We start from the raw sequence: 12,835 nt of genomic DNA, 5'->3' as shown, positions 1-12,835 counted from the left end.
AAGGGGATAGTGAAGCAGGCATGGTATCGCAACTGCAATCCCATATTCTATATAGATGCAATCCATAAACTTAATGTGGTTGGTAACCAAGAGTGAAGTTACCACGCCACCGTGAAACCCAAAATTAGGGTTGGGTGAATTCATCATGCAGGCGAGGCTCTTATGATACTGCCCCCCTCGCAAGCTTTTCTCCTCTTCCTTTCGCCTTCTTTTCGTTTCTTTTCTCCTCCTCTCTTCCTCCCCCTCCCGTCTGACAACCGTCCTCCCCTTGACCCCTCTAACCTCGCGTTCCTCCAAACAAGTTCCGTTGACAATCAACATGCCCGGCGCCATTCGCAGACGGCTGCACGACCTATGGGCCACTCTAACCGATCCGAGCATGAAACAGCGTCTTGAGCGCGATAGTGTTGTGCCCTCACGATTCCTTACAAATAACAAAATTACCCTCGATCTCGCTGCCTTCTCATCGACAGATACTGCAGCAGACAACCTCAACAAGAAACCACCTATTCTTTTCCTCATGCGCTCTGAAAGAATCATTACCGACCATCCCATCGACATGGCCGATGAATTTTTCAGGCCAATGGGGAAAGCTCAGGTTCGTGAAGAGAGTCCCTCGCCTGAGACTCAGGTGAGGATGATTTTGCAGGCCGAGAGTAAGGCTTTTCACCGTGGGACATCTCTCAGCCATTACATTAATGAGTGGGTAATGTATGGATATCCTCGTGTCATCCCACGGGGCATCCCCAATCTTGCTACTCGGTGCAACATTCATGGCGTTTCGTATGTTATACTCCTTCCTTTCGCTGCCCCCTGCTGACAAGCCTTCCAGCTCACCGCATGCGTTGAACCTCGAAACTCGCGGATTTAGGAGATCTGGCCGACTGAATGACATTCGATGGAAAACTCGTATTTATGAATATAACCAAACGTCTAATGGGCGTCCGGCTTATCCCCACCTGATTCTGTTAGGGGTACAGTCCTGCGATGGCTATACAAATACCATCAGCCTGGGCGAGCTCACCTTAATCGTCACAGCCATGCGCAGCCGAGCATACCAGCCTGCTGAGTTTGATGAAGACGCGATACTAGTTGGCGATGCCGAGCAGTCGGAAGACGGCAATTATCTGCCAGGCCATGAAGACAAGTTGGCGTTTCCACACCAAAGGCGGTTCCCGGTACGCTATCTATTGTTGATATCGGAGCTTCATGGCCTCCCCCCCTATAGTCGATGGATGTTTACTAACCTGCTCCTCTGGCGGACTAGGTTATGATGGTCTCCCTCGTCGGTCCCCAGCATGCCCGATTTATCTATGCCTGCATGGATGGCATGACGCTTTCGATCAGAATGTCTCAATGCCGGGCTATGGGAACGGACTCGGAGACGGTTATGCGTGATATCGCGGGTGTGCTTCTCAGCTATCCGTTGGAGGAGATGGCTTAGGGAGAGGATCAGCCGGCTATGGCCGCGGTCTTGAATTCTAGGTAATCCTAGCTTGCAGTATCGACTTGTGTGTTTGGTGCTCCTCTAAATCCAGCAAACCTGGCTAAGGCTTCTCGTATGATGAGTAAGATCCATGGATAACTTCAGTAACAGTGCGCTGGACTTCATAAGAGGCGTGCTTTTCCGCTCTATACCGAGCAGCCCGAGTGGACTAACCGTGATGTATAATCTCGGCTCCCTAGACCTGTCCTTAATTTGTACGTGCGCCTTTATCTGTTGCCAATTGGATCAATATAACATGTAAAAGGAGGTTTAAGGTAAAGATTTAACCCCTATATAGCCAGTTTAGACTCGACCAGCAAATAAACATCTACGTTGACTTATACACTCTCTTTCCCCCGCCGGGAGCGGGAATGAGTAAGTAGGGGAGAATACAATCCAAGTGAAGAGAGTGATGAGGTGAGGAATATCGAAAGCAAGATCAATGTTCTGCTGCTATCTAATCTAAAGGAGGATTAGAAGCCTGGAGAGAGTCTCCCTGGCCACAAAGGAACGGTGAAGTGGTACAAGCATGCCCCAAGCGCAAACATACTGTCTCGTCAGAGCTCACTTCATAGAACAACCTTGTGCATCACCTTGTGATAGCTAGTAATATCGCCGCAACTTCCTTGACGTGGTCGGCCCGGCCCAGGTCCCAGGGGCCGAACCGATGCAGTCTTAAAAAGCTTCGAGGGCCGGAAGTCCTGTTGCGCCTGAGGAAGTTGAGCCATTCTGGTGCGATCTCGGCAAACGTGATGAAAAGGTGTAAGCCGTCTTGGGAGACTAAAACACGCCTGCTGAGGTTAGCTCCCTGCTTGCTGCCTGGCACTGCCCAGTGGTCGGTAGGAACTTACTGCGTCGGGTATGTTTGGTACTCCTTCATCCATGCGATAAACAATGCGGCCTCCTGCATCAACACGCTGGTGGATGTCGGGGTGATCCGCAAACTCTTACATTCAACGATTGCCCAGACCTCGTGCGTCAATATCGACTGTAGCTGACCATCCGAGATGGCCACCATTCCCCTGGTAATACCGCCGGGCAAAGTCCCAAAACTGGCCTCAAAGCGTACCTTTGTGTAGCGCCACACGCCCAGCGCACCTGGCTTAACCTTGGTTAGGCCGTTCAGCAGGTATATGAGAGAAGTGTTCACCGGCGATTCATCGCTGCTTTGGAGCTTTTCGGGATAGTTCCTATCAATGGGCTTCGAGATTTCCTTGTGCATTTCGCGGAGCTGGGAGAATTTTCCCGTGGGTTCCAGAGCATTGGGGTTGTGTATCGCGTTAAGCAGGCTTATGAAGTCACCGTCATATTCGAGTTCGTTACGGGCTGTTGTGACCTTGCGGTCGAGCTGCCATGACGCCGGATCGAACTCCTCGGCGTCATGCGAGATGATTATGGTCCGGAATGAAAGGAACTGCGCCTTTGTGATCTTCGAGGCGGACCGGTGGTGTGGGAAGCCCAACAGGCTGGTATTCTCAACCCCGGCCTTGCTAGCTGCCACCAACCACTGTCCCTCGGCTCTCGGGAGCGCGTGAAACGGTGTGGAAACGGACATTGTGGGAGGTTATAGATAGGGAACAGAAAGTTGTGTCACGGATTGAGTAGATGAGTGAAATGTAGAAAGGAATCTATACAGATGAACTTGGAGAAGAGGTCTTGATCCTCTCATTGAACATCGCTATCGAGGACGTATTTATATGTCTACATTCTGGAACTAGCAATAAGCCAACGTTTTTCAGTGTATCATTATGGTGAAGGCTTTGTTGGTAAATAGCCCCCCTTGCACATTCGACGTTGATGGATATGAGGAAGGATAATCCCTCCACTGACACTGTCAATGTCGACCAGGAAGAGTGACAACATGGTCCCCATCTCTATATGCATTCCAGAACTGACCATGGCTCATTGACGACAACACAACGTTTGACCAAAACACAACGTTTGACCAAAACACAACGTTGAGTAAAGGACATTGTTATTCTAAAGTAGACCCTGCACTCTATTCAGGACTTTGTGCAGCTTAACGGAATATGACAGCTGAAGTTGATGATGGCTGGTGCATAGCATATTGGCACACGGTGTTATACCAATATCTCCTTGTACCAGCTTTGCTACTGGATCTGATTGGCTGCAATGGGATAACAATCTATTCGTTACCAGAAAAATGCAGTCAGCCTTGACACCAACAGGAAACCCAAAGTTAGGGCTGCGTGAATTAACCTTTGGACGCTCATGACATGACTGTCTTCTCGCTACCTGGCAAGGTTTTCTTCATCCTTCACCTTCACCATCATCCTCTTCTCTCATTTCTTCTCCCTATTTCTTCTCCCTATTTCCTTATCCTTCTCCATTCTCACTCCAGCGTCTTCCGACCTTTCCCTGAAGATGACTGGTGTCGCCCTTCGCGATCGGCTGCACAGCCTCTGGGTCTCTCTCACTGATCCGAGGATGGAACAGCGGGTTGATAGCGACAATATTATACCATCCCGGTTTCTCTCTGACAATAATATTAGTCTAATTCTCGACTCCTTCACACCCAAAGCCACCGAAGCGGACAGCTTGAACAAGCAACCGCCTGTTCTTTTCCGCCTCCGTCCTTGTGAAATTATTATGAACCACCCCATCAATCCCTGGGACAGCTTTTTCACGGACAAAATGCAGGTAGACACCTCACCGGCCATTCGGGTCCAGAGGATCTTTGATCGCGAGTCCATGCCCTTATACCGCGGAAGGTCTCTCGCCCGTTACCTCGACAAATGGGCCATGGGCGGATACCCTCGTCACCTCCCGCCCGCTGTGCCAGATCTCCCTACGCTCTGCGGAATCGACAGCGTTTCGTACGTAGCCTTTCTATATCCGTTTGGAGCTCCTTTCTGATGTGCAATTTAGAGACCCCCACCCGTTGAACACGGAGACACGCGGGTGGCTGAAGCCCGGCCGGTGGACTGATATCCAGTGGGAAAACTACATCTACGAGTACACTGAGACCAGGCCTGATGGTAGTATTCTCCATCCTCATCTGATTCTGCTCGGCGTGCAGTCCTGCAACGGCATAGACAATACTATAAGCCTGGGCGAGCTTACTACTATCGTCACCGCCATGCGCTGCCGGGCCTATCAGCCCGCCGTCTTTAATGAAGACGCAATCCTAGTCGGCGACGAGCAACAGTCGGTAAACGGTAACCCGAGCCCGGGTAGCGAGGATGAATTGGCCTTTAAGGGCGAGAAGAGGTTCCCAGTATGCTATCCCCTTTTTACGGCCAATACCTACGCGTATATGTATGTACTAACCAGCCGTTATACTGGACTAGGTCATCATGGCTTCTCTCGTCGGCCCCCAGCATGTCCGGATTATTTACGCTTGCATGAACGGCTTGGAGCTTTGCATCAGAGCATCGGCATGCCACAAGATTATCCCGGAGACCGAGATAATGGTGCATAATATCGGCAGTGTCCTTCTGAGTATGCCATTGCAGGAGGCTTCTTAAGAGCAGCAGGGATATTGCGGGTACTCACTAGTACCAGCGTGCAGTCCCGGCTTCTGTACTCACTGCTCATCGAAATGGAAATTCAATTGCTACGTTTACTTTGCGTACGTAAAGGGCGGATGGTTATTCCCAACGCTTTCAAACAAGTATAGAGCACAATAGTATTCGTATAAATCAAGCAGTAAACACACATCTACTTCAATTTAGACGCTCTCCCTCCCCCGTACATTCTCCCAATGACGTCTTGTAGCTGCCCTCGCAATTCCCAGAATGCTCAGCTCTGTCCCCTTCCTCTGAAGCTGTTCAGAATCCGCTTTGTCCTTGCGGTGTAGCCAAGACGATAACGAATCAAAGCGTTTATGGATCGCACCTCTCCGGTGCCACGCTAGCCAGACGCCCATTGTGGCAAATGTCAAGGGAAGCGCTACAGCCCAGTACAGCCAGAAATGCGAATGCGCCCATCCGCCTTCCGAGGGAGAGTCAAAGTCGAAGAAATTTGTTCCAAAGACACCCTATATAGTTAGCTTTAATGTCAAACAAGGTACTTGGTGACGACATACAGAAACAAAAGTACCCGGAAGATACACCATACTGACAAATGCGATGGTCTTCATCCTCTCGCCATCAGCCTGCAGAACAAGGTTGAATCCCTAACGCTGTTAGAGTGACTCGTCGTGTATTATTTGGTTGTAGAGTATGAGGCTTACTAAATTAATCTCATTCAGCAACCGCTCGTTCAGCGATTTCGACTTCGCCTTGAGAGCATACGCATTCTTCTGCTGGAGGAGCAGCTCCTGATGCGAGTCCAGCCAGTATTTTATAGCGCCTCTCTCCCTCATCCCAGCTTCATCTTCCTTTCGCCACCGTTCCTGCTCCTCTATGAGCCGGGAAAGAGTGTGCTCGGCGACACCGATGATCTCGCTGTAGTGGAAGGCATGCCGGGCAAAGTCGTGGAGGTCCGTGAAAAACGTCTTCTTGTTTACATTGGAGCGGCGGCTACTCTATACGAAGTTAGTAACTAGTTTCAAGGGCAGTGTGGTCTCGGAAAACTAACTTTCTCATGTTTTCGAATCGGGTTTCTGACGTCCCAGTATGTCGCTTCGTATTCCTTTAGGATGCACCTGGAGAAGGCCGCGTGCCATGCGAAGGGGTTGTGCTTTCTTGCTTCAGGGGATGGGAGCTCTCCGAGGAAATTTCTCTCTTTTGTGTCTGCTGAAAGTGGAAAGTCGAATATGTATACTACTTGTCTCCCTGTTTGCTGGTCCCAGGTAATATGGAGGCTGGGCTGCTTCCACTCGTATTTTATCGCGCTGTTGACGCGCTTCAATTTGAAGCAGCTCCATGATACTGTTTTTAAGTTAATGGATAACGCGCTCGGCAATGGGTCACGTACCATTTGGCGTTACTCTGTCTCCGGTATAGTCATACTGGCAGTGGGATGTTCCGTTGAGGTCCTTGTCTATCACCGGCCAGAATGGCTCTTGGAACAAGTTTTTGTAGTCAATGTGGCTCTCAGCAAACGCGGTCGGGCAGAATCTATATTTTATTTAGCGACCATAGGCAACTGAGCTGTCGATTAACTTACATTGCCATATTTGCGACCAATTCTCTCTATCTGTGTCAGCGTTTTCGTCAAATACTCCCAGAAAGCGCAAACCTCTACGACCGCCAGTTCCGACCCTCGATGAATCCACCCATTTTCTATACCAGCTTAGCTCAGTCTATTTGGTATTCAGAATAAGGTGAGATGGTACCAGTTTCTTCGAAAACCTGAATCGGATCCTGCAGGCCTTGCCATTCGTCGTTTTCCGCCATCGAAACTATGGGGGTCCGCAGCCCTAAGCTGAAAGAATCAAGGAACAAACGCAAACATAAACTCACAAGGGGCTTTGTTCCAAAATTTAAATACGGGGATTGTGCTTTTGTTTGCTTATTCTGCGCCTCCTCAGGGCGATTCGAGGGGGGCTGGACTGGGCATTGTGCTTAAGCGCCGGCTGGCGAAATTGACAGGGATATGCGGATTCTTGCAGAAGACTCTTTCTCCTCAGGATATTCATTGGATGGGGCGTCGGTGACATTGCCCATAATGTAGCCGCCAGCCTTTCGTCTGGATCGGTCGCGCAATGGGAACTCGCCGGGTGTGGCAGTGTGCAGAATACAGCCACAAACTGCAAGGCTCTCGAACGTATCTGAGCTACTGTGGCCACTAGATGGGTGTCTCATGAGAGTGTGGTGTGATGAGGTTCAAAGTAATTTGGCAAACATTTATCTTCATGAAATTATGCTCGTTACTGCATCACGGGTATATAAATTGAAACAACCAAGCAAAACAAATATTCTAGCTAAGAAACACCCTCCTATCCCCATCCCAATCGAAATCAATCTCCTCCCACAACGCTGCAAAGTCGATCTCCTGCTCATCCAGGGCATGGGCATCGGGCTGCACAGCCATAACAGACGGACCAGGCAGCTGGGTGGCAGAGAGCCCATCACTGGCGTTTTCCGGCTGGTTTCCAGTACTTGAGGCGGTAGTTCTAGGGGAGAGAACCGCATCAAGAACAGAGCGGATAAACCAAAGACCCCTCGTGCGTGTTTCGTGGTCCCCTTCTCGATCTGGGAAGAATGTCTCCAAGTGTGCGGCAAATATACTCAGATTCTGGATTACCTCTGATCTGGGGAAGGAAGGATTTATGTTATTGGAGTGCGAGTGACGGAGGAGCTCTTTTGATAGGACTCCGGCTGCTGGGAGGCCGATATATGACAGCTAGAACTGTTAATTTTGATCGGGTAGAGTGGTGATTGGAGCTTGTACGTACATCGTTGCAGGTTAGGTAGTCAACATTGCCCATCCGGACCTGCTTTGAGATTATATTTAACATATGATTGATGATCTGGCGGGAGGTGTCGATGCATGACTCCGAGGTCTCGCCCGTTCGTTTCGCAACGGTTTGGGAGAGGAGTAGCTCCTGGAATAGGAACTCGAGATGCAGTGAAGCGGCTGCAGAGTGCGTATTCCCCGTCTCAGGAGACCACTGGAGAAAAGAGGGAAGTCCAATTCGCAGCTCGTTTGCTTCATGGCGGATCTTCCTATATGCTGTCAATAACGGACTACACGTCTAGGCAGGTACGTACTTGACCATGCCTTGCAAATCGTCAACGCTATAGCAAAGCGACACCTCTAGTATCATCTCTCTCAGAATACCCATTAGGAGGATAACCCGTGGTTTGGAGCTTTCGCCGCGTGGATCTTCTTGCGTGTCCCACCCTTCCGGTCCCAGACGGCGCAGTGCAGCGTCGCGGACTGGCGCGTCGGCAACCAGGTCTTCCCAGGAAATATCGACCGGAGGCTGCAGGTTGCAGTATCGGCGGCAGATGCGCGGAGGGCGGCCAAGAAATGTTGCTAGTTCCTTGTCATTGAAGTATGCAGCCACCACGGTTCTACTGCGGATTTCGGATAGGAAGAACGGGGCTCGTTCGTCGACCTTTCCTTGGTGAAGCCCAAGAGCGAATATAACTGTTGCTACATCGCCATCCGCTTTGGATGATCGAGAGTCTGCGAGTGTTTAGTACCTATCTCTATCGCGGACGTGTATCCTACCTGTAGGCCCATGCATATCAGCGAGGAACGTGGTCAGCAGGATTGTCGCCCACGCCAACGGATCGCTGGTTATTCCCAGGTTATGGCTGAATTGCAAGCACATATCAAGTGCTGCCAGGCTGATCTTGCGAAACCCTTCCTTGTTCATCCCCGGCATTCCCTCTCGACTGAGGACTGGCTCGTTCGGGCTGATTTGGTACGTTGACCGTCCAGCAAACCCCAATAACGTCCCGATGGTCTCCCATCTCGGTGCGATGATAGCAACGTACTCTTTTAATGTCATCTCGGGATGCGTCTCAATTTTTGTGGCAGTATTCTGGAATATACTCTTCGACCACTCCAACAGCCTCGCCTGTCTGCCAGCCGCAGTCGAGCCGCGAATACATTCCTGATACAGCGTCTTCAACCTAGCCAGCACCTCCCAAGCAAGTGGCGGACCAAAGTACATCCCATGATACAATTCAAACCGCTTATCCAGCAGCTCTTTATAAAACGAGGCATGTTCCAGCTGCGCCAGGATCTGCGCCCCGACCTCCACATCGCGTGGATCCGCCGCACTACCGGCAACAGGAACATCACTAAGCGACTCGCATCCAAAGTGCTTGAGATTCTCAAAAAAGTCCCTCGAGTGGCTCGTGGGACCTAGGAAGCTGGGAGAGGGAAATAACTCCTCGCTCTCGTTTGGAGTCGTGGTCTGGGCTATGCGCGCCGGCACGGAGGGCGCTTTGCTTGTCCAGTCGTAGAGCTTATCGGGTTCAACACTGGCCGAGGGAGTGGTCCTTCTTGGTCTTTGTTGTCTGGATTGAGCCTTTCTCTGTCTGTTTTCACGCGGTTTAGTCAATGGGCAAGGATGGTAGATGCATTGGTCGGGTCGTTGGCGCGCGATGCAGCGCTGGCAGACTGGGACTGTGTGGTCGCATCGCAGTTTTGAGGTGCGGCATGGCTCGCAGGAGGGCTGCTGGCCATTTTTGCGAAGAGTACTGGTGGTTGCCATGTATTACATCTGATAATGCAGTCCTGGTGATGATTATCCTGCAGCCTGGTTCCGCAGAAACCAGTTGGGTTCCACGCGCTAAAAGCTGACATTAATACACAAGTCTGCCTCAGGCAGCCAGGCAGGTATGTCTGTATCTATCTTACTACTTTTATCACGGCTTGCCAAGACTGTGCCATGTAATATCTACTATAACTCCTGTAGACTACTACTAGTATACCTATATAGTAATACCTAGCTAGTATAAAGGTCCTTGGCCTTTGGGGTTGTTACAAATAGTGTGAAAGAGTGTAGAGGTATAAAAGGAATATAAAGATTATGAATAATATGTTCTAAAAAATAAAGATTATTTATAAATTAATACTAAAGTTCTAAGTACTTTTCTTTTATAAAGTAAAGAGACGATATAGAGTACTTTAGTATTAATTTATTGATAATTCTAATTTTTTAAAATATACTGGAATATCTATAGCGACGATCCCAACAAGCAGCTCGACGACCGTCGAGATAAGGCAACAATATACGGGATGAATCTCCACTTGGGGACCATCTTGTAAATGTCCAGAGCGGTCGGGTCGTGTAGACTTGCAGCATCTTGAAAGTTTCCGACGCCCATTATTTGACCCATAGAACGATTATTATATGGTAGTGCCTGTGTTTGCCTGGTGCCTAAGCGAGGCAAATTTGTCTATACTTTACATTTCTTGCCTCACGGTCAGAAATTATTCTAACCCCTCAAAGGGCATGGGTTACATTCACAGCGTCTTTGAAGGACAAACATTCGCGATTATTTCATGTCTTGATGTTATAAACAGCAATTCCATGGTAGTTTGTTGAATTTGGTCTATGCTGGCCTTGCAAGATATGCCAGTTAGAGCGGGTATAGGCTCGGGATGTGGTCATGGAATCCCATCGAGGTCCCTACCTACTACCTAGTTAAGCAACGAGATGCATTTACAAATGTAAAATTTTGTTATAAACATTTTATATTTCAATTTGACTTCCTTCGATTTTCTGACCTCGACTTCGACCCGCTCCAACGTAGCATTTGGTTTAGGCCGCCACTGCAAGGGAGCGTTCTAAGCATATCCTTCCAAGCTACCCCTCTCCGAGCATTCGAACATAAGTCTTACCTCTTTATGGCTCGTCCTTGCTTGCCGTCTGGTTCTGACTCTCCACGCCAAATTGGATTGGGTTAAGTGGGTGCTCACTCTCCGGGATGTAACCCAGCTCGCACTTCAAAAAGCTAACCTTGGGCTGCGCGGCGTAGAACGCGTCAAACCGCTGGTCCAGGCTCTCCGCCAGGCTGTTGACGTCGCCAGCTGGATGAATTACTTGCCATGGATAAATACAGGCGTGACCCTTGCAAGTCTTGAGCGCCAGCGTCATGGCATCCAGGCGAGGGATGATGTCTTCGAATCCCCTGTTGGCGATGGTGAACGAGGACGCAATATGGGCGTACTCTGGCGAAAGAAGATTGCGAAGCTGGCCTGGGTCGTTCTATTTGCAAATTAGCGGTAGACTCATGCCAGGCCTTGCCGGGATGCCCTTACCTTCATATCGTAGAACTCCTTTTCACCGGTGCACCACACAGAGTAGTACAAGCTGTAGTCGTCCGACTTGAGGCGCAGTCCCTTGTAGTTGTTGTACTTGGAGGAATGGGCGCCTTCGGAAAACCCATCTCCAGGCGTATCGGTGCCATAGTCGCCGTACAAGCCCTCAGGAATCGCCAGGCCCCAGAACTCAATCTGCGCATGGTCGCGGCGAGCGTTCCTCTCATCTTCCTCGCTAAGCGGGATGGGCGTTCCGTCAGAATCGTCACTGGGAGCACCAGCAAGACGAAGAATCGTGGAAGCCAAGTCTGTATGTGTTGTCACCGCCGTCGAAACGTGGCCAGCAGGAACGCCGGGACCGCGAACGATGAGAGGGATGTTAATGTCAGTGTCAAACCCACACTCCTTTCCAGGGTTCATGCGATGTTGGCTGATGTGGAACCCGTTATCCGTCGTGTAGAAGATATATGTGTTATCAAGCTGTCCTGCCCGCTCGATCTTCCTAATCATCTCGTCCAAGCTCTCGTCGACGCTCTGCAGAGTTCGGAGCCTGGAACGCTGGTACTCGTCGTTGTAGTCAATGACAGTTTGGTTCAACCGTGGCAGGTCCTTAATTCAGCTCACGCCGCCCTGTACTTCCGGGTTGAAATTCTCTGTACGGGGGATCTTATAGTCCTTAAACAGGTGCGCGTGGCGATCAGCGTACATGGGCATTTGATCGGCTCTGTCACGATTGCCGCCACTGGAACTGACATGCGAGTGCGGCGCAATCGGTGCGTGGACGACGAACCACGGCCGGTCCTGATGGAGGAGTGCCTCGTCCAGGAATCCCAAGGCCTTGGCAGCAGTCAGATCAGGCGAGTACTGGCCGTCGTACGCGACGGGCGGCGCGCCATTGCGTGTCATTCGAGGATGCGTATAGTCATATGTGTACGGGTCGAGGAGAAAATCTGACTCGTTGAAGCCAGCCACGAAGGGACTGTGGTAGTTGTCCACATTGTGTGCGTTCCAGAGCTTGCCCGTGTAATATGTATTGTAACCCGCATTCTGTAACCAGACGGGGAGCCAGTTGTCGTTGAGGCCCTCAGTGACGATCTTGGGATAGCCTCCGTATGGAGGAAAAATGTCGGTGACGTTGGTGTTGTGGGCGGTTTTACCAGTCCAGAGGTTCACTCGGGACGGGCAGCAGATAGCCACGGTACAAAAGTGCTGGGGGTACAGTGTGCCTTCATCCAGCAGGTGCCTTTGGAGCAATGGCATATAGTCCATCGATTGCATATGCCTAGCGTTATCAGTATGGTGCAGAACACCCATAGATACGGAGCTCTCCTTCGCCCCCAGACTTACACATCTTGGTCATCGGTTAGAATAAACAGTATGTTAGGCTGCTTGGATGCAACGGCTTGCCCAGCACCAACAAATGCAAGGAGGAATGACGATAACTTCATGGCGCAGGCGCAGACTTCCAACTTTTGGTCAGAGTTGCTTACTGAATGGACAAAAAGAGCTGAGGCATGAGGGGATCTTATAGCCCGCTGCCTGCTCAACAATGCAATAGCTAGGAAGGGTCCGAGTGAGTCGCACGCCCAAAGAAATACACGATAACAGCATTACCCTAGCGGTCGACCACCCTTCTCGCAGTTGTATTCTATCAACTCTCCTATTATTCGTTCAACTATTCTTTTGTTGTCCCTGTTCCGGTGCCGCTAACCGAGC

At 50.3% G+C, this 12,835-nt stretch overlaps 6 protein-coding genes across 6 annotated transcripts; 2 read left to right on the top strand and 4 right to left on the bottom strand.

Moving 5' to 3' along the window:
- Positions 1-218: 218 nt before the first annotated feature.
- ASPVEDRAFT_68701 (uncharacterized protein) lies at positions 219-1,656 on the top strand. The gene is made up of 3 exons (XM_040816003.1): positions 219-783; positions 833-1,178; positions 1,268-1,656. The coding sequence occupies exons 1-3, from the start codon at positions 320-322 to the stop codon at positions 1,442-1,444; spliced, it is 987 nt and encodes a 328-aa protein (XP_040663797.1). The 5' UTR covers positions 219-319; the 3' UTR covers positions 1,445-1,656.
- Positions 1,657-2,075: 419 nt separating this feature from the next.
- Positions 2,076-3,041, bottom strand: ASPVEDRAFT_79701 (uncharacterized protein; the record flags this gene model as incomplete). Its single annotated transcript, XM_040816740.1, has 2 exons — positions 2,076-2,277; positions 2,338-3,041. The coding sequence occupies 2 exons, from the start codon at positions 3,039-3,041 to the stop codon at positions 2,076-2,078; spliced, it is 906 nt and encodes a 301-aa protein (XP_040663796.1).
- An 830-nt stretch (positions 3,042-3,871) lies between these two features.
- Positions 3,872-4,974, top strand: ASPVEDRAFT_147312 (uncharacterized protein; the record flags this gene model as incomplete). Its single annotated transcript, XM_040808116.1, has 3 exons — positions 3,872-4,323; positions 4,376-4,724; positions 4,798-4,974. 3 exons carry the CDS (start codon positions 3,872-3,874, stop codon positions 4,972-4,974), a joined length of 978 nt encoding a protein of 325 aa, XP_040663795.1.
- A 203-nt stretch (positions 4,975-5,177) lies between these two features.
- ASPVEDRAFT_24939 (uncharacterized protein) lies at positions 5,178-6,567 on the bottom strand (the record flags this gene model as incomplete). The annotated part of the gene is made up of 6 exons (XM_040809720.1): positions 5,178-5,486; positions 5,535-5,603; positions 5,682-5,975; positions 6,029-6,321; positions 6,368-6,510; positions 6,560-6,567. 6 exons carry the CDS (start codon positions 6,565-6,567, stop codon positions 5,178-5,180), a joined length of 1,116 nt encoding a protein of 371 aa, XP_040663794.1.
- A 644-nt stretch (positions 6,568-7,211) lies between these two features.
- ASPVEDRAFT_161039 (putative chromatin structure remodeling complex protein RSC3) lies at positions 7,212-9,614 on the bottom strand. Its single transcript, XM_040808582.1, has 4 exons — positions 8,573-9,614; positions 8,112-8,527; positions 7,791-7,937; positions 7,212-7,738 (listed from the first exon to the last, which is right to left on the bottom strand). The coding sequence occupies exons 1-4, from the start codon at positions 9,564-9,566 to the stop codon at positions 7,313-7,315; spliced, it is 1,983 nt and encodes a 660-aa protein (XP_040663793.1). The 5' UTR covers positions 9,567-9,614; the 3' UTR covers positions 7,212-7,312.
- Positions 9,615-10,676: 1,062 nt separating this feature from the next.
- Positions 10,677-12,567, bottom strand: ASPVEDRAFT_147309 (sulfatase family protein; the record flags this gene model as incomplete). The annotated part of the gene is made up of 4 exons (XM_040808115.1): positions 10,677-11,066; positions 11,120-11,683; positions 11,744-12,401; positions 12,467-12,567. 4 exons carry the CDS (start codon positions 12,565-12,567, stop codon positions 10,704-10,706), a joined length of 1,686 nt encoding a protein of 561 aa, XP_040663792.1. The 3' UTR covers positions 10,677-10,703.
- Between the last annotated feature and the right edge of the window lie 268 nt (positions 12,568-12,835).

The sequence above is a fragment of the Aspergillus versicolor genome (assembly GCF_001890125.1).
Source record: "Aspergillus versicolor CBS 583.65 unplaced genomic scaffold ASPVEscaffold_2, whole genome shotgun sequence".
Classification (NCBI taxonomy): Eukaryota; Fungi; Ascomycota; class Eurotiomycetes; order Eurotiales; family Aspergillaceae; genus Aspergillus; species Aspergillus versicolor.
The sequence above is the reverse complement of the archived record's forward strand: the minus strand, read 5'-3'. Positions and strand labels throughout refer to the sequence as shown.

Excerpts from the sequence above, each read along its gene's own strand:
- ASPVEDRAFT_161039 (XM_040808582.1), bottom strand. The coding sequence starts at position 9,566 with ATGGCAACCACCAGTACTCTTCGCAAAAATGGCCAGCAGCCCTCCTGC. Across the intron at positions 8,528-8,572 it reads TGATATGCATGGGCCTACAG|ACTCTCGATCATCCAAAGCG; the intron begins GTAGGATACACG and ends AAACACTCGCAG. Across the intron at positions 7,739-7,790 it reads ACTACCTAACCTGCAACGAT|CTGTCATATATCGGCCTCCC; the intron begins GTACGTACAAGC and ends TAACAGTTCTAG.
- ASPVEDRAFT_68701 (XM_040816003.1), top strand. The coding sequence starts at position 320 with ATGCCCGGCGCCATTCGCAGACGGCTGCACGACCTATGGGCCACTCTA. Across the intron at positions 784-832 it reads TGCAACATTCATGGCGTTTC|CTCACCGCATGCGTTGAACC; the intron begins GTATGTTATACT and ends CAAGCCTTCCAG. Across the intron at positions 1,179-1,267 it reads CACACCAAAGGCGGTTCCCG|GTTATGATGGTCTCCCTCGT; the intron begins GTACGCTATCTA and ends CTGGCGGACTAG.